This window comes from Sus scrofa, chromosome 14, assembly GCF_054392235.1.
Source record: "Sus scrofa isolate SSC_HxYL_T2T_F1_AM1 chromosome 14, Sscrofa_HxYL_maternal_Yorkshire_Landrace_v2.0, whole genome shotgun sequence".
Classification (NCBI taxonomy): Eukaryota; Metazoa; Chordata; class Mammalia; order Artiodactyla; family Suidae; genus Sus; species Sus scrofa.
Window position 1 is genome coordinate 120984376 of NC_139396.1, and position 21027 is coordinate 121005402.

The 21027-nt window shown below is 40.1% G+C and overlaps 1 protein-coding gene across 2 annotated transcripts in view; it reads right to left on the minus strand.

The window, feature by feature from the left end:
- Window positions 1–8518, minus strand: part of PRKG1 (protein kinase cGMP-dependent 1) — a 1234647-nt gene extending 1226129 nt beyond the window's left edge. Inside the window, exon 1 of one of the 2 annotated variants that reach the window (XR_014825752.1) lies at window positions 8004–8518. Coding sequence is in view for 1 of the 2 variants with exons in the window: in NM_001044574.2 (NP_001038039.1) it covers window positions 8004–8269 (266 nt within the window). In the remaining variant the exon portion in view is untranslated. 2 annotated transcript variants of the gene reach the window in all.
- Window positions 8519–21027: the final 12509 nt, after the last annotated feature.

Genomic DNA, 21027 nt, shown 5'->3' on the forward strand with positions numbered 1-21027 from the left:
GGACATGCCTGTGAATGCACACAACCTAGTTTCAAAGAAACAAGTCATTCAGCAAGTTTGATTTTTAACTGATTATTTACTCATTTTAATCTCACACACCACTGTGTCATGACACCACAGCTGAAGTCTGCTAGATTAAGACATGGAATACTGTACTGAATATTGCAGAGTAAACTTACTCTCTGAGAGGAGATGGAATTGAATACGAACTGGTTTTATCCTCTAGAAGGTTCAGGGTGTGGGGTTTTTTTTATTATTATTATTTGTTTGTTTTTAATACTTCCTAGGCTGTGCTGTTCCTACCCTGTCTCTGAAAATTAGCACGTGGGAAGAGGAAAGTATGGTAGGCTGAGGGTTTTATTGGGTTGGAATTTTTACTATAAACAGACCTGGTTTCTACCCAAGGGTTTAACAACCTCGGATGTAAAAGAATTTTCTATTTTGATAATTTTAGCACATGTGGTAGAGTTCCTTGGTGGTCATGAAATACATGAAATGAGCATTACCCCCACCATGGGGGCAATGAGAGGCATCAAGAAAAATATTAACATTTACCCAAAGCCTTTGGGTTTGCTCAGGGGACAGTAACAGTATCACAGAGTTGAACAAACAGACCTACACAAGTATTTGTAAGAGGCATATTTAAAAGGATTTTTAGGATTCCCTGCAAGGTCTGTCAGTATTTTGGCAGCATTTAAGGCCAGAGTGCTCAAATAGACACATCTGAGCATTTAAAACAGATTTCAAAGCCCCCTCTAAATTGGTCTAGAAAGGAGGGATAGTTTGAATTAGTAACAAGTCTGAGAGCATAACTTAAAACTGCAGTCTTAAAAAACGTCTTAAAAGAAGAACTGAATTACATAATCTTTATCACAAGCAAAAAAAATTAACCTAAGTCCTAACAAGATAATTATAGCCAATTTCTTACTGGATTTGCCTTAATAAACACTCAGATGAAATCAGCACATACATGTTACACCTTTCCACACCACATAACAAAACCACGCCTAGTATCAACATATTAACTCTTCAGGACTAATTTCCAAGAGTATGTCAAATCAATGCACGGAAAGAAAACAACAACAAAAACCAAAAAACAAAACGAAACAAAACAAACAAAAAAACATGCAGCCAACATATTGGACAGGAAAAATTACAGAAAGTATTTTAAAACTTTCTAGTTGATATAAACTTTTGATTGATGGAATTTAAAACCACTCTATTTTCTAATGCAGCATGGTTTCTAAAAGCAACATAATGTACACTGAAGTCTGCAATCCACCAATAATGTTTAGAGAGTCGTTCAGAATAAGGTTAAGAGTTTAAAAATGGAATCTGTGGTTTAGAACAACAAGAAAAGAGTTAAGTTCTATCAGCTTTTACATAATAAAAACCAATCTACTTCAAAGATTTTGGGGAACTATCTATTGTTTACATTGAGAAAATATTTTACAGTATTGTATATTTTAAATATGATCGATTAATAATTCTTTGTAAAACTTTAGGAAATTCAAGTTATATAATATCTGAAACATCTGAAGACATGAAAGATTTTGCAAGGTTAGAGTGATAGTCTGAGCAATATCCCTGCTCTGTGTTTGCAGTTGAATTATTTCTGCAAATAATAGATCTGGCAGGAGTTCCAGATGTCAAACTAGAGGAGAGGAACCAGGGACCCAAAAGAGAGATACACAACACAGGTGGATCCAAGAACAAGGAAAAGGAGGTAAAAATCATCACTTGGTAAAAGTAGGAAGTATTTCAACAAGAAGCAACAGAGATTGATTCTAGAACCCTGTTCTGAGAGACAATATGGAACTGTCTTCAGTTCTGAGCACAAGCATTTGACAGGCTGCAAGGTGCTATGGTCTATTTTACAAAAACAGTCCAAGAAATAAATCCTCCTTTCCCCAAGAAACTGATCAGGTCCACCTACAGGAGTTTCAGAATAATAACTACCATAACAAGATCGTAAAATGAATAAGGTGGCAATGTGTATGTGTGTGTGTGTGTAGGTGTTTGTACATGTGCATATACACATACACATTACTCATACACATGCCTATACACATACACATTAACGCACACACATACATAGCTCCTTTTCTCTTCAGGGATCTAGCAGCACAGGACATAAGCAAAGCTGGGCTCAAAGTCAGTACTCGTTTTTGACAATCTCCAAACTTCTGAGCTTTCACTTTTGTGAAACAGGATATGCAATCCCTGGTTTATCTCAGAGCTCACAGTAACTTCCAAGAGCTACAAGAACCCCAGATAACAAAGGGTCCTGAACTCTGATAAGCAAATTCTCAATGGCAAATGAAAATAATTATTCCTACTCTGAGCAACTATGAAATCACCTGAAAACCTTATCAAAAGAAAGGCTTTTTTAATGTACTCTCAGCATCTCCTACACAGTGCGGTGAGAGGGCACTGGGGAACAGGCACTTAGTCAGGAAAGAGGAAAAAGATAGAACAGCTTTTGTTTTTTCAGGTCTGTTAGAAATATTTTCATGAGGGTCAGTCCAGTCTCTAACGAACACATGATTAAACGAAAACATTCAACCTATACACATATCAATGAGTCCGAGAGAATAAGAATTCCTGATGTATTACAAATATATCTGGAAAATATGCATGATTCCAGAACCCAAACCAACCCCAGAGGAGAGTGGATTTGTCTTAAATAATAAATACAAACAGAGCATAACTGGGAGATATCAATTCACCAGCTCCAGTATTGATGCAAAACAAAGAAACCTACATTGTCTTTTTGGTCCCATTTCTGAGATCCCTTAAAAGGCATTTCAGGAATGACTTGCTCAGCTTTCACAGCACTGAAACCAGGGTACTGTCTGCCTCCTGTATTGCTTTGGCTGAAAGTAGACATGAGGTACTTATGCTCAGAACCTGTCCTCCTCAAATTAGGGTCAAGACACGGGGTCTTGACAAGCCATTCTGCCTAAGGATCCTCCCCTCTCCTCCTCAGCTTTTCTCCCTTTTAAAAAACTCTCACTGTAAATATTATGCATCTGAGTAAGTGAAATGAATGTCCTCTTCCAGAGGCTCCTGATAGAACATTCCTGTGTTAATCCAGAAAGGATAACTGGTTAACATACTGGTATGCTGTCAATTAGTGATAAATTCCTTTGGATGGAAGGATGGGTAGGAGCGAAGGGATTAGCAGGAGGGATCTGGAAGGGAAAAGGTTGAGTGAAGGATATCCAGAGGCAGCGACCAAGATCATTTTCACATCCTTTATAATTGCACCATTCATTGGTACCACTGTGACATGACACTGTGCTAGTGAAACTGTGTGAGGAAGGAAGAAGAGGGAAAGATCTGGAAATGACAATCCAGGACCCACTGAGGAAATTCTGGCCTGGTATAGGACACCCAAGGCACAGGTGCTGGATGCAAGAGCCCATGGTCACTTTTTTATGAGGTCAGTTTCGTGCTGGCTCTCAGATTATTTTTAATCCTATTCTAATGTAGGGCAGGTTCATTTCTTCCTATGTCGAAGGATTCACCAGTTAGTAAGATGGAACTGGCTTGATTCCAAGGTTACAGAGGGTAGCAATTGAGAACAGGGGCTCTAAAAACTGCAGAATCTGAGTTTGAAACATGTCTGGCATTTCCTAACTCTGCGATCTTAGGCAAGTGACTTAACTTCTTCAAGCCTCAGATTCCTCACATGAAGAGTAAGTATGTGATTTAGGACTGCTGGGAGAAAACAATGAGCTACTGAAATAAAGAGCTTAGCGCTGTGTTCAAATAGCCAAGATTAGCTATCTTTATTATTCTTATCATCACTATTTTAAAGCGTTGTGTATTTTCTCTGTGAGCAATTATTAAGCTGGGCCCAGAATCCAGCGTGTACTCGCTCATTTCACTGAGGTTGCTTAAATCAAAATTAGGCCAAATCTCTTGATTTAGTCTGAAGGTTAAACCAGCTGAAATGAATCAGAGATGCAAAAGGCAAAGAGTTTTCTGGGGCATCCATTCCAAAGCATCCAGGTCCCAGTGGAAGGATGTACAAGTTCCAAATGATGAACTGACATCACCAAGAATCAAGGGATTTGTGACAGGAATAGCTCAAATGACTTTGGAATACAATATATTATTCCTGTAACAGATAAATAACGATTCCAGCCTTTTGCTTCGGCTAATTGAGGAACAACAACAGTATGCAGTCCTCCGAGCTAACTAGGTGGTCAAAATGAAGAATGGAGGTGTATGTTAAAAAAAAAATTAGGGGAAGAATTAAGGATATTAGGCAATTCTTCTTTTACGTTTTTTTTTTTTTCTTTTTCTTTTTAGGGCTGCACCCACAGCTTATGGAGGTTCCCAGGCTAGAGGTCGAATCGGAGCTATAGCTGCCGGCCACAACCCAGCCACAGCCACAGCCACAGCCACAGCCTCGCCAGATCCAAGCCACATCTGCAACAGCTCATGGCAATGTCGGATCCTTAACCCACTGAGTGAGACCAGGGATCGAACCCGAAATCTCATGGTTACTAGTTGGATTCGTTTCCCCTGCACCACAGCGAGAACTCCTAGGCAATTCTTGATATGGTGTATATGCATGCAGGAAATCAAAAGTTCACAGAAAACTATGTGAAATACTCAAGGTTATTTGGCAGAAAGTGATATATATATATAAATGTAAAATATCATCATCGTCGTCATCCAAAACAGCCTAGTTTTCGATGATAATCACTTGATCTCTACTGGGCACTTCTAAGAGGTCTGCAAATGGGTACTGCAATAAGTCGGATGTTTTCTTTTTAAACACGATCATCATACTGTACACTTGATACTCATTCTGAGAGCTCAGATCTTCCCTTTCCCTAGTACAATTTTCATCTAAGCATTCCTTAGATACTTAGATCATTCTTAATGGCGATTGTGCATTATACCCTCTGTGAACGCATGGAAATCTGGCTAATTGGACTGACTTGATTACAACAGTCGGTGAATTCTCCCATTTCCTTCCACTACTGTAAATGCTTAAGATATTTTTATCACAGATTATGTAAATATTTTAGATTGCAATCATTTTCTGAAACAGTGGTTGCAGGCAAAAGCTCTTTTATCATTCTGCCCACCAAAGAAAATTCCTATACTTTCAAGATATGTTTCTTGTTAGTATTAAAAACTGGGTGTCCTAGCAAAGTTTGAAACAAACCTGTAGCATGAATAGCTTTCACTACACCCTATGGTAACTGCAACTGAACAGTCGCTTTGTCATAAATTGGTCTCTTTCAACCCCAGTAAGCGCATAAGGACAGCACAACCTTTAACAAAGGATACAGGAGGTGATGAAATATCTACTCCCCAAAACTGAATACCGGAAAATTAGCAAATATACTTTAATTTTGAAAGCATCTTGTTTGCTGTTAAATGTTGTATCCCAGAAATGCTTTTCAAATTATTTCTTTTCTTGGCCAAAATAAAGTGTCTCACCAAATAATTAAGTTAGTACTGTCTCTTTAAATGCTGGGATGAGTCCTTAATTCCAGTGGTTACTATCCTCATATATTATTGCTGTCAAAATTGAGTCAGCTTGGTGAAAATACACTCCACGCTTCTATTCGAAAGTGTAAAACTAAGTGCTGAGTGGGAAAAAGTTTACCCTCAGTGCCAGGGTAAATCAGCTCGGAGAGAAAGTAGAAAAGCACTTCAAGCTACTTGCTGCAGACACAAAATAGGCTCCCGACCTCTACTGCGCACGATCCACTCTTTTGATGACCGTTCCTACCCCTAACCCAAAAATGCTAGGAGTTGGGGAGAAGGATAGAAAAAGGAAGATGGTGTGCACGTAGGAAAGATCAGCCATTTCCTCTCAATCCACACAAAAACTGCCTCTCATTCCTCGGGAGACTTCCTATCAAGGAAAATAGAAGTGTCCCTTTGAAAGCTAGCTCCTGAATGAGAATGGACTCTGGGATGGGGAGCGTCCTCTTCTGTCCTCTCCAGATCCCAGTGAAATCCCTCCTTTGCTGTTGAGTGCTGCTGGTGGGGCAGAGTCCAGACACAGATCTGAAATTTCAAAAATGCGATAAAGCCCCAGCCGGTCAGCCCTGGGAGGCGAACAGCTGCCGGGTGACCGCTGATGAAGTGGCTTCTTAAGGAGGTGGGCAGATTGATTCCAGCTGCTGAGCGCGGGGCAGGGCAGCGGCCGAGGAATGCTCAGCTCAGCTGAGGCAAGAGGCAGCAGCTTCCCAACCAGTGGCAAAGCCAACTATTAGCTCTGATTGCCTTCTTGGCCTGAGAGAAGGAAGAATGCCTTTGTTCCATCTGACAGGGACTTTCGAGGCAGCCCGAGGCCAAAAGGTACCATGTGGACAGTGTCATTTTATAAGTGGAGTAAAGCTCAGGAAATCTGAGTGTTGTTCTTTGAGATGGTTCAGTGAGAGCCACCAGTTCCCAAGGTGAATCCTATCTGCCTGATTCCTGGTTCTCTGCCCCCAACCCACTCCCAGCCTCTAGCTCCTTACCCCTACCCAGTCTCCTTTGCTCCCTCCTCCCCTACCGAGCACACAAACACTGTAATCAGTACGCAAGACAGGGACTGGGTGCGCTGGAGGAGTGGGGAACACTGAGAACCCTCCAACTGGCCTAGATGGTCAGGACAAGAAGACATGGTCTTTATAAGCACTGGCTTCAAAGTCAGAGAGCTTAGGGGGAGCGACTAATTTAGGGGTCCCCTGAGGGCCCCAAACTCAGACACCAAGAGGGAAGGGGTAAGAGGCAGGCGGGCATGAAGGCAAGCCTAATGGAATATTCAATATCCTGCGAAATGCACTCTCGGCCACGCACTTCCAGAGACTAAAAGCCAGTAATGGGCTTTGGAGTCTGCACTTCCTCTCCCTAATGTCCAGAGGCGCTTTAATGCTGCAGCTAATCGATCAGTCTTCTCCGGTGAAGGCAGCGAGTGCAGAGCAAAAGCTTCCTACTTGTGGCCAAAATCGCCTGGCCCCCTCTACACACCCCGAAAGAGCGACACACAACTTTGAACTGGCAGGATTTGGCTCTCGACGTGCCGGAGGAGGAAAGGAAGGAGCCTGGAAGCGCCCAGAGAAATAGCTCCCCGCCCTCTTTATCCCAACTTTTCCAAGGAGAGTCTCAGGAGGAAGACATATCAGGCGGGGGCATTATTATCCACCTTGGGCTGACCAGTAACCCCCAACCTGCTTCAGGTGCAAGGTCATCTAGCCACCTCCAAGCCCAGGGCAGCCCAAGATGTGGCACTTCTGGAAGGGACACAAACTGAGCAAAGGAACATCCAGAAAGGGCGGGGGGGCGTTCTTTACAATTTCCTGCTGACATCACTTGCTGCCTGGAAAATGACCCTCAGAGGCTGATCCCTACAGTGGAGACGCACCCCAGCCCCGCCTCCCTTTGCCCACCCCCTCCGCGCCTTCCCAGCAGGGCTCCTGCTCTGGACAAGTTCTGTCCCTAAATTGAACCTAACCCTGCTCAACCTCCTGTCGCCACTCCCAGGAGGCTCCCGCGGCGCACTGAGCATGCCCTGTGGCCTGGGTCTTGGTGGGGGGGTCACCTCCAGGAAGGTCTCCAGGCCCGGAGATGGGCCGGGTTGTGTGCCTGAGTGGGCGCCCCACAGGGGTGCGTGAAGAAAAGACCGCGCGACGGCGTGCAGAGTGACCAAGTTAGCCGGCGCGAGAAAACTTTCCACGCTCCTTCTCCCCACCCCCACTCCGCAGGGGCGCGTCTCTCCGAGGAGCTTGCCTTTCCCAGCCCGGCGGAGACAAGCACGGCACGTGATGGGCAGAAATAAAAATAAACACTTCCCATTCCCCGCCCGCGAGGGCCACCCCCACTCGGCGCGCTGCGGACAGCAAGGGGCGCCGTGCCCGGAGCCGCCCCCCCGCCGCCGCCGCCGCCGCCAGGAACCCCCAGCCCCTGAGCCGCCGCCCGGACGGCCACCGGGCCCGCCGGCTCAGAGCAGTGGCCACGCTCCTGCCCGCCTCGGCGCCTACCTTTCGGATTTGGTGAACTTCCGGAATGCCTGTCGGAGGTCGTGGAAGGACCTGTACGTCTGCGGCTCGGCCGAGATGCCCTGTGCCCGGGTGGTCCGGGGGCCGATGTGGGTCGAGGGCACGGGCAGCACCGACTGACATTTATGGAGCTTCCTCTTCAGCTCCTGGATTTCTTCCTCCTTCTCTGACAGCCGCTTCTCCAGCTCTTTGATCCTCTCCTCTTTGAGCATGAGAATCTTGGCAAAGTCTTCCTCCAGCTCACTCATTTTTTCCCTGAGCCCCTCTGCAAAACTTTTTCTCGGGCGGCGGCGGCGGCTGGGACGGCAGCCGGGAGAGGCGAGCGCGGAGTGAGTGAGTGAATGGGAGCTAAGTACTCGAGCGCAGCGGAGTGCTGCCCCTAATGCGCAGCGAGAAGCCGATTTCTTCGATCCACTTCTGCTGAATGGACTGAAAGCACCGAGGGGAGGATGAGAAGTCTAAAAGCGATGGAGAGGAGAGGCAGAGTGCTAATCCCCAGCCTCTCCGGGGAATAGGTGATTATCTTTCATTGAGAAACCAATTAGAGCTGCCCTTCCTCCCCTGAGACCCCCCTCCCCCGTCCCCCTTTCCCAATCACTTCGTGAGAACACGGCGCAGGCCACCCCACCGAGAGCCTGGTTTCTAGCTGGGAGGGTTGGACCAGTGAGCCTGGTCTCACCCCATCACACAATAATCACTCTTCCACGCTATATGGTACCAAAGGAAAGGGGTGGGGTGGGGTAGGGGGGGAGCTTTATGCCACTTGATCCTTGAAATAGCAACAATTACCATGTGATCTGGCAGATGACGCAGCGCTTGTAACTGGAGCCTAAAGACTTTGTGGGGTGTGTGTGTGTGTGTGTGTGTGTGTGTGTGTGTGTGTGTGTGTGAGTGAGAGAGAGAGAGAGAGATTTCATAAGTCTTAAACTGCCTTTAGACAATAACCTGCATGAATTCATCGTCTTCACCTTTTCTTATCTGCTCTGGATGGTGAGGGAGGGTATGTGTGAGTATGTGTTTCTTAATGTGAAGCCCCGTGGTTGTGACCCTAAGTAATGAGAATGACAGGGCACTAGCAGGTCTAGGTTTTTTTCAGCATAAAATGGTAGTGGAAATAGTAAACTAAAATTGTTGGTGGGGAAGTTGGGTGAATATGCATAATGAGTCAAACGTTTACCGAAAAGGCCATGAATTGATTGTAAACTTCTTAGACTTTGGATTTTATTTCTTTGGCTATAGTTAAAATTTGTATATTGAGCATACAAATTATATCGCAGTACCATTCTGTTTGGTTGTGAAGTGAGGGCCACCAGTGTTAAACTACTAGCTCATCCTACAATTCCAGTTTTAGGGAGAAATAGGGTCTGCCATTCTCATTTGTCCCTCACCTATTCATCCATCACCACAGCCTCTGCTAAAGGGATTTTTATCCACACTGGAACCGAGAGTATTTGTGATTCCTGCACTTAATTTTTTAATATATGTCACAAGGAGCATTTTCATAATATAAACCACTGTTTAAGAGTTTGGGTATATAGGAGGAGCATTTCTTCAGGTAATGATCCACAAATTAATGCATCTTTTTTCAAAGGAAAAACATAGGTGCAAAGTAAGATATCAAAGTGATTTTGTAGAAATAATAATTTTTAAGAAGAAAGATCAATGTACAACCACTGTACTTTTTAAAACATTTTATAATGATTTTTATTTTTCCATTATAGCTGATTTGCAGTGTTCTGTCAATTTTCTACTGTATGGCAAGGTGACCCAGTCACACATACATGTATACGTTCTTTTTTTATATTAGTTAATGGATTTTATTACATTTATAGGTGTACAGCAATCATCACAACCAAATTTTACAGCATTTCCATCCCAAACCCTCAGTGGGTCGAGGGTTTTTTTTCTCACATTGTCATGCTCTATCATAAGTGACTAGATATAGTTCCCAGTGCTACACAGCAGGATCTCATTGCTTATCCACTGGCTACTTATTAATAAAAATGTTTTTGCTTCATTGAAACACTGAAGTAAAGGAAAAGCAGTCATCTACTTTGGTTTATAAATAAACCCTAAAATATATTTTATTCTGAAGATTTATACTGTTAGTTCTACTCATCTAATTGTTTTAAATTAAAAGCATTTTAAGCCATATTGAACTTCTTAAGCTCATCAGTTGCTCAAGACTGGCTACCGTCTACTCATATTTGAGAAAAGGGTTTCTGTCTTTACATTTAGTATTCTATTACTTCTATCTATGGAAAACTTAATCTGTTTATAGTCCTTTTAGAAAGGCTCAAAATAATTGACATTTAAGAATACATTAGAAAAAAACTTTTCTCACCTTCAAAAATCTAGGCATAGGTTCAATTTTATTTGTGGAAGATATAGAAATAGTTTTAAAATGACTCCTAAATGGACAGGTTTTTTTTCAAGTTTATACTAACATTAAATGCAGATATTCAAATATGTTTCTCATGCTTATTAAAAAAAGAAACTTTTTGACTAAGTTTTCACACATACCTCGAAACTCTAAATTCATACCTATCTTTAAAAATTAATATTTTTTTAAATAAACCAATTTTAACTTAAGTAATATTGATACCTAGTGATTTTAAATCACGTCCATCGGCTTATGAAATATTTAATTTACAACACAAGGAATGCTTAAGAAAAGACAGCCTGGTAGACGAATAAACATTGAATTATTAAAAAATCATAGCCTTTAAAATCTATAAGCAACTTTAAAGATGATCCAACCACTTCATATTATAAAGGAGAAAAATGAGATTTTGAAAGGTGAGGTCAAGATCACCCAAGGGCAGAAGTTTGAATCCAGGATTACCCAGGCCATGCAGCTCCCAGCTTGAAGCCTGAAAATCTAGAAATTCTATGATTCTGACAATCTAGTGTTAAAAAATGTAGTTTTATCGTTTGTTCTTTGCTTTTAAATATGTAGTTCTAAGTTTCAACTATCAAAACACAAAGTGTTAATGAAGCCTTAGATTTTTTTTTTTTTTTTCCTTAAAGGAGAAGGTCGCCATCTAGTGCCCTTGGAGAAATTTGCCAAAAAAAAAAAAAAAAAAAAAAAAAAATCACAGTGAAGTAAGGCTAGGTCCTTAAATATCTGTACAAGTGTTTTCATGCTCCATGTTGGAGAGAAAGAAAAAAAATATCCAGAATTTTGTGTCAGAATAAAAGTTTTTTAAATTACAAATTTGAAAATCTTTTAGCCACTGGATAATGACGAGAGTGGTGATAAACATTCATTGAGTATTTAATATGTGCCAGCACAGGGTTAAATCCTTGATGTGACTAGCTGGTTTTAACCCCACCATGACTCTATAAGGAAGTATTATTATTCACTCTCATTTTAAAGATGGAGAAACTTATACCCAGCCAAATTAATTTGCCCATGGCCACAGTGCCCAGATTTGACCCAGGCTGTCTTAATTCCTGTACATACTGCCTCTACCTAAAATGCATTAAAATGCCCATTTCTCTATGAGCCCAGTGACAAGCAAAACTAAAAGTTCTTTGTTAATGGGAACATGCTAAATTTAAAATCCCATACAAACCCTGATAAGTATCTAAGACTCTGGCTTCTCAACAACCAATCTCTTGACCAAAATTGTTTTCCTTAGGGTATTTTGGGATATATTATACATTCCATATACAGTTTCAAATGTTTATTTAAAAAATACGTGTACCTTCAAATGTTATGATGGTGCTTTCCCTCTCTACCCTCACCCCTCGAATAAGGAACGCTTTCTAAAGAACCTGAAGCCTTTTAGATGTGAGTAGCTCATAGGGAGCTCCTGTCCTTTAATTCAGATTAGTGTCACAGGGCACATTGGGAAGACAGTGTCTATAAAGAAAAAAATTCCAGGACAATAATCAAACTGACCAAAAGTCAGTCTTTTTTATTATCTTTTTTATTATCACTATGTGCCAGGAGTTCTCAACAATGTCAGTGATAAAATACTCCTCCCCCCCAAAGTATATTATTGGTCTAAGTTCAAGCTATTGCTGATTTATTGTTGATTGAGGAGGCCACTCCCATTGCCCCACCCTTGGAACAGCACTGACCTTGGTGCATGTTACAGCCATCCAGGGTGAAGAAAACAGTCATGCACAGATGATTTATGGGAGGTCCCAGGGTTGGCAGTAGAGGGGTGCAGAAGAAAGTTGTGGAGAAATGAAAATAGATATGTGGTCCAAGTTTTAGAAATGAATGAGGTAGAGGTAGGGGGAATTCAAGCCGTCTCGTTTCAGTACCTTACATCCAATCACTTCTCTTGGTTAAAAAGATGACAGTATTTGTGGAAATTTGCATGCAGTACTTTTTCTTTTTTTTTTTTTTTTTTTTTTTTTTTTTTTTTGTCTTTTCTAGGGCCGCTCCTGCGGCATATGGAGGTTCCCAGGCTAGGGGGTCTAATTGGAGCTGTAGCAATGCCAGGATCCAAGCCACGTCTTCAACCTACACCACAGTTCACAGCAACGCCAGATCCTTAACCCACCGAGCAAGGCCAGGTATCGAACCCGCAACCTCATGGTTCCTAGTCAGATTTGTCAACCACTGAGCCACCAAGGGAACTCCAGCATGCAGTACATTTTCTATCAAGGGATGCAACTGGTGAACTAAGAGTACTGGACTGTAACCAAAAGGTCTATATTTATGTCTTGGTTCTGTCACTTTCCAAGCTGTCTGCTCTCAGGCAAATCCCTTGACTTCTCCAGCATTCACTTTTCCCATTTGTAAAATGGGGAACGGGAGTCAGCTTGAGTCCATTTCCTCTTTCTCCCTTCAATAGGTCTATGGAATTCTGCTTTCTCTGTGACTCACATTTTGAAATTATTAGTTTGTTCTTATTGACAACATTCAGCTGTGTCCTTTAGCTGAGTTTAAAACTGAAAAGAAAGATTTATGATGGAGTATGGTTGGTCCTATAAACATTATAGTGACTTTGTGATTAACAGAAGTTTGGAGCATTTTCAGTTAATTCTACATCATACTAGATGTGGCTTCAACATTGTCACCTACATCACATTCTGGTGACCATAAAGTGTGGTCACACCTTAGGCAAGATAAAAGCTTGAAGTCCTGAAATACACCCACACCTATGTTAACCACTATGCAGAACATGAAAATAGCAAATGAAGTGTTGCCTCAGTTAAATAAACTTCAAAATCAGTTTCAGTTTATTGAATTTACTTAATGTATCATAGGTTATGTTTTTTTCCCTAATATGTCCTGACAGAAAACCATGTATAAATTCTTTTCACTACATGGTCCTTTTGGTGTAAATGTAGTTCTTTCTTATGCTGCATGCCAAATCCTGAATGCCTTTCAGGATTTTCTGTGATTGCTGTCTAGGCATTTGAAAAAAATTTCTTCCTAGAAATTCTGAAAAATAAAACTAAGAGATGATCGTTCTTAAATATTGTAGAAATCAAACTCTGTAATATATTAAAAACTTTGGACCTGTAAAATGGAGGCAGAGATGCTATGGGACTTTAGGCAAATAATTTTACCCCTCTGAGCCTCAGTTTTCCCAAATATAAATTTGACATATGGATAGTAAATTCTCACAATTGCATCTTTAAGGCTCAAAGTGCCATGACAACAAAATGTTATTGTCATTTAAATGTGACCCTACATAAATAACAAACAAAATGGTAATGGATCTTCCACTTTGATTCTTGCCAGGGAAAGTAGTCCAGTTAGGGGTGGAACAGCCTGGCTTGGTGGTGGTGGTAATATTTATACTACATTCAGCCTACTCATTACTTGTGGAGTCAGAATTGAAAGACAGCTCACAAGCTTCTCACCACTTGATATATAGGCAGCTTCTACCAGTCATTCAAACACTAGTCAAGGTGCTGCTATAAAGGCATTTTGCAAATGTAATTAAAGTCCCAGGTCAGTTGACTTTACGATAAGATCTTCTGGGTGGGTCTGACCTAATTAGACTGGGTCAGGACTGGGCTCTTCCGGGAGACAGAGATTGTAGGCATGAGAGGGATTTGACTCAACTCAGGGAAGATTCTCCAGTGTGGCTTTTGCTGACAGAAGGGACTGAATGACCAGGAATGCAGGTGAAATTTTAAATGCCGAGAATGACCATTGACAATCAACCAGGGAGCGGGGACCTCAGTCCTATGACCACAGGAAACTGACTCCTGTTAAAACTACAAGAGTTTGGAAGAGAATCCTGAACTCCAGATAAGAATGATACATGGCTGACACCTTGATCTCACTTTGCTCCAAGGACCTAACCATGCTATTAGCTCCACAAATGTAAGATAAAAATTGAGTGTCTGGGGTGAAGAAAACAGAACTCATTAAGGGTGCTCTTTAGCTGCTGAAAAATAGAAGCTGGCTATTCTTGGAATTTGGTTTAAAGCTGGACAGATTTGCTTTGTTATAGGATCAAAGCTTTGTCTTAAGTCCTCATTTTCTTTTAAAATTGAATAAAATCTCTGTGTACAGAAAAAAAAAGTGTCGTTTTATGTCTCTAAGTTTGTGGTAATTTGTTAGACAACAATATAAAACTAATGAATTACTCAACTACCATTTTAAAATGTCCATTAAAAATGTCAGAAATGTTTTACCACTCTCAGAAACCTGACTTTACAAAAGAGTCATTTTTAGTGAAATTACTTTTAGTACATTTCAAATGGATACTTGGGGACATAAAAAGTTGTTATAAATTATAAATTGCTTGAAGTACACTGATGACAAAACAAATAGCCTTTTGAGAATGACAAACTCTCTTCCATAAAAGATGTTTATGTTTAAAAGTTGTGCCTTAGTATGACTGAAGTATAAATCCTTCCAACAATAGGTTCTAGAAAGTGTTGGAACCGCTCACTAGCTTCAATTTCTATGTAGAAATATTATCGTAGTTTACCTTAGGTAGTGAATTTACTCTGTGACCTTGGGCAAATTATTTCATCAGCTGAGCCTTAGTTATCTGTAAAATAGTATTATGTGTTTTATAGTGCATTTGGCTCTAGGAGTACATTTTTGGCTCTGGAATTTAAATATCTTAGATTTTTATTCATTGGCTGTTTCCATAGTCATTCATGGAAATTAAATGCCTCTACATCATAATGCCTTCCAGGTTCAGGTGCTAATCAAATATTTGAGAAGAAGTCTGGGGAAAGAATACAAATCCTTTGAGTTTAGCCATGTGTTTGCTTTGATATTTTGATTTGATTTTTAAAGTAAGTGACATTGGACTCATCTATGTAGGACTCCTTTTTTATAAATTGTTACACGATTTAGAAAGCAGATGTACATGATACGGAATTCAAAAAAAGCGAAGGACATCCAATGAAAGGTAGGTCTCCCTCTCATCCGACTCCCTAGCTACCCAGACTCCCTTTATGAAGGCAACCACTCGCTCTTACCGTTGACTTGGGCGTGCCTCATTAAATAGCATATCCATATATACATATATTTTTAGGGCCACCCCTGTGGTGTATGGAAGTTGCCAGGCTAAGGGTCCAATCAGAGCTGCAGCTGCTGGCCTACGCCACAGCCACAGCACGGCATCCAAGACACGTTTGCAACCTACACCACACCTGGATCCTTAACCCACTGAGTGAAGCCAGGGATTGAACCCACATCCTCATGGATACTAGTTGGGTTCATTACCACTGAGCTATGATGGGAACTCAATAAATAACAATATTTTACACAAATTTGGCATGAATGATTTAATATCTGGTTTGTATGTTAGCCTATCGCCTAACTTGGTGCTATCCTTTCCAGACTCTGAAACCCCTGGTCCAGTGCAGCATGACACAACTAACCCACTTTGTGATAAAATGCTTAGTAACAAGACACAGAGACTGCTGCATCTAGAGAGAGTGTGCCCTTACCTCACACAAGACTGTAGGCTATGGGACTATATGTTACAGGACTATAGGCCTTCTTACCGTAAAAAAAATGGCATTTGGTGTTTTATTAAATATTTTAACAACAATTAGAATGGTCTGATACTTTAAAAGAACAAGCAAATATTATTACATATGTATATATTTTTAAGGATATGATAAAATCACCTCCAGTCTTAATTCTTACCACCTGCTTCTCATTGATGGAGACATTCATCTGTGCTCATCTCTGGTTATTTCAAATTAATAGTTCCCATGTAAAAAAGCTAACTATTACCAGAGATAAGGACCATTGTATTTTGCAATCTTTCAATCTGTTGTAACTATCATGATTTTTCTTGGTCTCTAGTCAAAACTGCATAGTTCAATAGTTGATTTAATACTTTTTTTTTTCTTTTTGCCTTTTCTAGGGCCACTCCCATGGCATATGGAGGTTCCCAGGCTAGGGGTCTAATCAGAGCTGTAGTGGCCAGCCTACACCAGAGCCACAGCAAAACCAAATCCAAGCCGCGTCTGCAACCTACTCCACAGCTCACGGCAACGCCAGATCCTTAACCCACTGAGCAAGACCAGGGATAGAACCTGCAACCTCATGGTTCCTAGTCAGATTCATTAACCACTGAGTCATGACGGGAACTCCTCATTTAATATTTCTAATGCACAGGAGACATTTATTTGGAAATTATTTTATCAAAATGTCGTCATTTATTATAAAAATATATAATAACTTCTTTTTATATAAAAAAATAGTTCCACAGAACCTACAGTATTCCAAGAGATATTAACACTCCTATTTACAGGTAATATTCCCAAGTGCTGTACTGATTATATTTTTCCCATCTGTGTTATATAGGGCTCCGTTTCAACAGCCTTAATAAAAGGGGGAAGGTGGTAGAAACATTCAAAACTTTCTCATAATAATATTAAATCATTGCATAAGTTACAATGAAAAAGTCTTTCTTTGCACTGAAAATTGCTTTGGCTCAGCAGATCTCTCCCCTTTCCACAGCATCTTTTCCAGCCACCCACAATTTGCAGAGAACAGAGAGGCGGCAGAAAGACAAGAGGATATTGAACTAAGAAGACACAGTACCCGCTACCTTTCATTCAAGACTTATCTAATAAAGGGAGATCACTTTACAATTCCCCAGGCAGGCAGACATTACTCAGACTGTGGCTAAAATCGTCAGCAAGAAACTCTGCCAGGAATACCTTCATGTAACATGAGGTGGTGCTGGAGAGAGAGGGAGGGAGCTTCAGTCACTGTACATTTCTTCTAAATCATTTTTCTAGCTTGGGTATGTCAGTAAAGCAAACTCTTCCTTTAAAAATGTCTCCGTTCGAAACCTTTCGATATTTTAATGTTAAGAGCAGAAAAGGAGGAATATTAAGAACAGATGGGAAATGCCACAACTTGCTGGGGATTTGATGCTAGCCACCGTTATCCATCAGAAATGACAAGGTCCCCCCTTCCATAGCCAGACAAACTGATTTACCTTTTACGCAAATGTCAAATTAGCATTCTAGGAAAGATGCGGGAGGAAGGCCATTGATGTCAGGAAGCTTTTTATTAAGAAAGATGTCATAAATCTGGCATTCTTCCTTTGAATGGGAAACTAAAAATAAATATTTGTATTACCTGTGCAGATGTACTTGGTTTCATTTATTCAATGCATATATTTTGCATATATTTACTTTTCTGCAGGTGCCAGGCATTCCCCTAGACACTTGAGGATACACAGAGACAAATTAGAGGATCTGCCCTCAAGAAGCTTAATGAGAGGATGGGGGGAGCAGCTTAGGGTAAGGGAACATCGATATGGAAATGACTAATTCTAAAGCAAACATGAAAAAACGAAAAGACTTTCACAGTACAGAGGAAAGGGAAGGAAAAGCAATAAGCCGTGCGTGCGTGCGTGCGTGCGTGCGTGTGTGTGTGTGTGAGACAGAGACAGAGAGATCTACAGAAAGCCCAAACCACCAAATAACAAACTGACATATGCCCACTTTGTTGAAACCAAAGGATTAATTTGCCCAATGAATGAACTTCAAGTTTCTGCAATTTAGAGTTGACCCAAAACTTTGAGCCTTTTTGAATGTATACATAATCCCTTGAAATGGGTTCTTCTGTGACCATGTCCTGGAAACAACGGGTAATTTTTTGGTCAGCAGCTCTCAACGTGGTGGGGCTGGCACGTGAGAGAAAAGCCACATGCTTGCCAGAAAGTACAAGTGGAGGGCCTTTCTCCAAGACTGTGAAGTGTATGCTAGGAGGCACGAAGGAGTTCATACAATGCCATAACTAGGCATTTTATAGGAAGTAGCATATGCAAGATTCCGAAGTGACATTTGGGAGCAACCAGATATTACCAATGGCATCAATGAAGTGATACTGTAGTCTCTTCACCGGATTTCCTATTTCACTTAAAATTAGCCTCCTTTTTACTTAGCCTCCTTTTTCCTTGTGAGTGTGAAAATCTATTCACTAGGAAAATCAGGTTAAAATAATTAGATCGCTAAACGAAATAAAGTGCCCTGGCAGAGCTAACCTTGGAAATTCAACTACATATATTTAATACAAAAACATTCCATACGTTTGAATTATCATTACTCTGTTTCTTAGAGAACAAAAAGATCCTTTTTACTTCATAAAGATTACATCATTTTTATTTTATAAAGACAAAATAGTTAATACACTGTATAATAATGATAAGCAGCTTTTCAACTGCTACTATGGACAAATCACTATATATAAAAGATTAGAGAAAAATGGGAGAAAACAGGCATAAAATCATAAAACATTTTATCAATAAGAATAACTTTGATAGTAAAATTAATTATTCTATACTTAGAAAACAAAGAGTAGTATGATTAATCAAAATCACCTGGATACTAATTAAGAGAGAGCTCCCCCAATAGATTTATCTGTAAATTCAACGCAATTTCAACAACATTTTTAAAAACAGGAGTTGATGAATAGATTATAAAATTCATACAAAAGGCGTCACCAAAGAATTAAGATATTTGAAAAACAAGAAAAATAGTGGTCTTGTCCTACCACCTGTGAAGTATAGCATTAAGCTATAGTAATTAAACCAATATGATGAGTAATTTTAAAAATAAGCTAGTGAAAAGGCATCACTTAGAAACAGTTTCATATTTCTAGGGAAGTATAGTTTATTATAAAAGGAGCAATTCAAATTAATGGAGAGAGAATTAGTGTTAACAGATTGGGCGAAAATATTCATGTAGCATATTTTGAATATACTGCAAATCTGTTTATTCAAATTTATATTATTTATATAAACAAGGTTTTCCTACTTTCCTAACATGGTGAAATAGACATAACATAAAAAGTTACCACTTTAACCCCTTTTAAGTTTATAGCTCAGTGGAATTAAGTACACTCACGTTGTTGTGCAACAATCACCACTATCCAACTGCAGCTCTTTTTCATCTTCCCAAACTGAAACTCTATATTTATTAAACAATAAATCCTCATCTCTTCTCCCCAGCCCTTGGCAACTGCCATTCTGCTTCCTGTGTCTGTGCATGTAACTACTCTAGATAGTTCATGGAAGTGAAATTATGCAGTGTGTTTTTTTTCTTTTTTAATTGGCTTATTTCACTTAGCATAATGTTCTCAAGGTTTATTCATGTTGTAGGATGTACCAAAATTTCTTTTCATTTTTAAGGCTGAATAGTATTCCATTATATGTATGTATCACCTTCTGTTTACATAGTTATCTCTTGAGAGACTTGGGTTGCTTTCACCTTTTGGCTACTGTGAATAATGAACATTTGTGTACAAATATCTGTTCCAGTCTCTGCTTTCAGTTCTTTTGGATATATACCCAAAAGTGATATTGCTGTGTCATATGATAATTCTCTGTTTAATCGTAGAGAATATCTTGTAAATATACAAAACAGAGTTTATATTCATAATATACAAAGGGTCCTTAAAATAAAAATACCAAAATTCCAATACAAAATTATAAAAGTACGAATGTTCATCATTGCTAATAAAATGCATTATTGTCTATCAGGTTGGCAAAAGTTAAGGGATTGATAATACTCCTTACTGTCAAAGTTGTGATAAATGGGTTCTCCTGAATTCAGATGAGAGCCTAAATTGTTCAGGTCTTTTATAGCAACGAATTTAGCAGTAGTCATCCAAAATTTAAATATACATTTGCTTTTACTCAGCAATCCTATTTCCTTTCTTTTCTTTTCTTTTTCTTTTTTTCGTCTTTTTGTCTTTTTAGGGCCACACCCACAGCATATGGAAGTTCCGAGTCGAATCGGAGCTATAGCTGCTGGTCGGCCTATGCCAGAGCCACAGCCATGCTAGATCTGAGCCACCTCTGCGACCTACACCACAGCTCACGGCAGCGCCACATCCTTAACCCACTGAGCAAGGCCAGGGATCGAACCTGAAACCTCATGGTTCCTAGTCGGATTCGTTTCCGCTGTACCACGATGGGAACTCCATCAGCAATCCTATTTCTAAAAATTAAGCTTGTAAAAAGGATTCGTGTGTGTTTGTACGTGTTTGTTTGTTTGTTTGTTTTTTACTGTTGGTAAAAGAGGGGAAAAAAATCCAATCTAAATAAATAAATGACTAAATAATGATACAGTCACTTTATGAAATGCTATGTAACCATCAGAAAAGAATGAGATGGATCTGCAGGAAGGTCTCCAAGATATCATGGGGGAAATGGAAGCATAAAATGTGTGTTCATTTATATGATCATTTTTACATAATATATGTAAAATATTTGTATATGCACTTAATTAATTTATTTATTTTTATCTTTTGGGGGCTGCATGGAAGTTCCCAGGCTAGGGGTCGAATTGGAGCTGTAGCTGCCAGCCTACAGCATATATATATGTACATGGTTCACAGCCTTGTATATACTTAAATTTAGATCAGATGGTTATCAGTGGTTACCCTAGGGAAGAGGAGTAGGAGTGAAGGGTGAAGGATAACTGGTCATGTTTTGGAGGATACACATTGTTTGAGCTTTTTACAGTGAGATTGTGTTAATGTCCATTATGTTTTTACAATATGATTGAAGACCAGTTTACACATGATTAACTG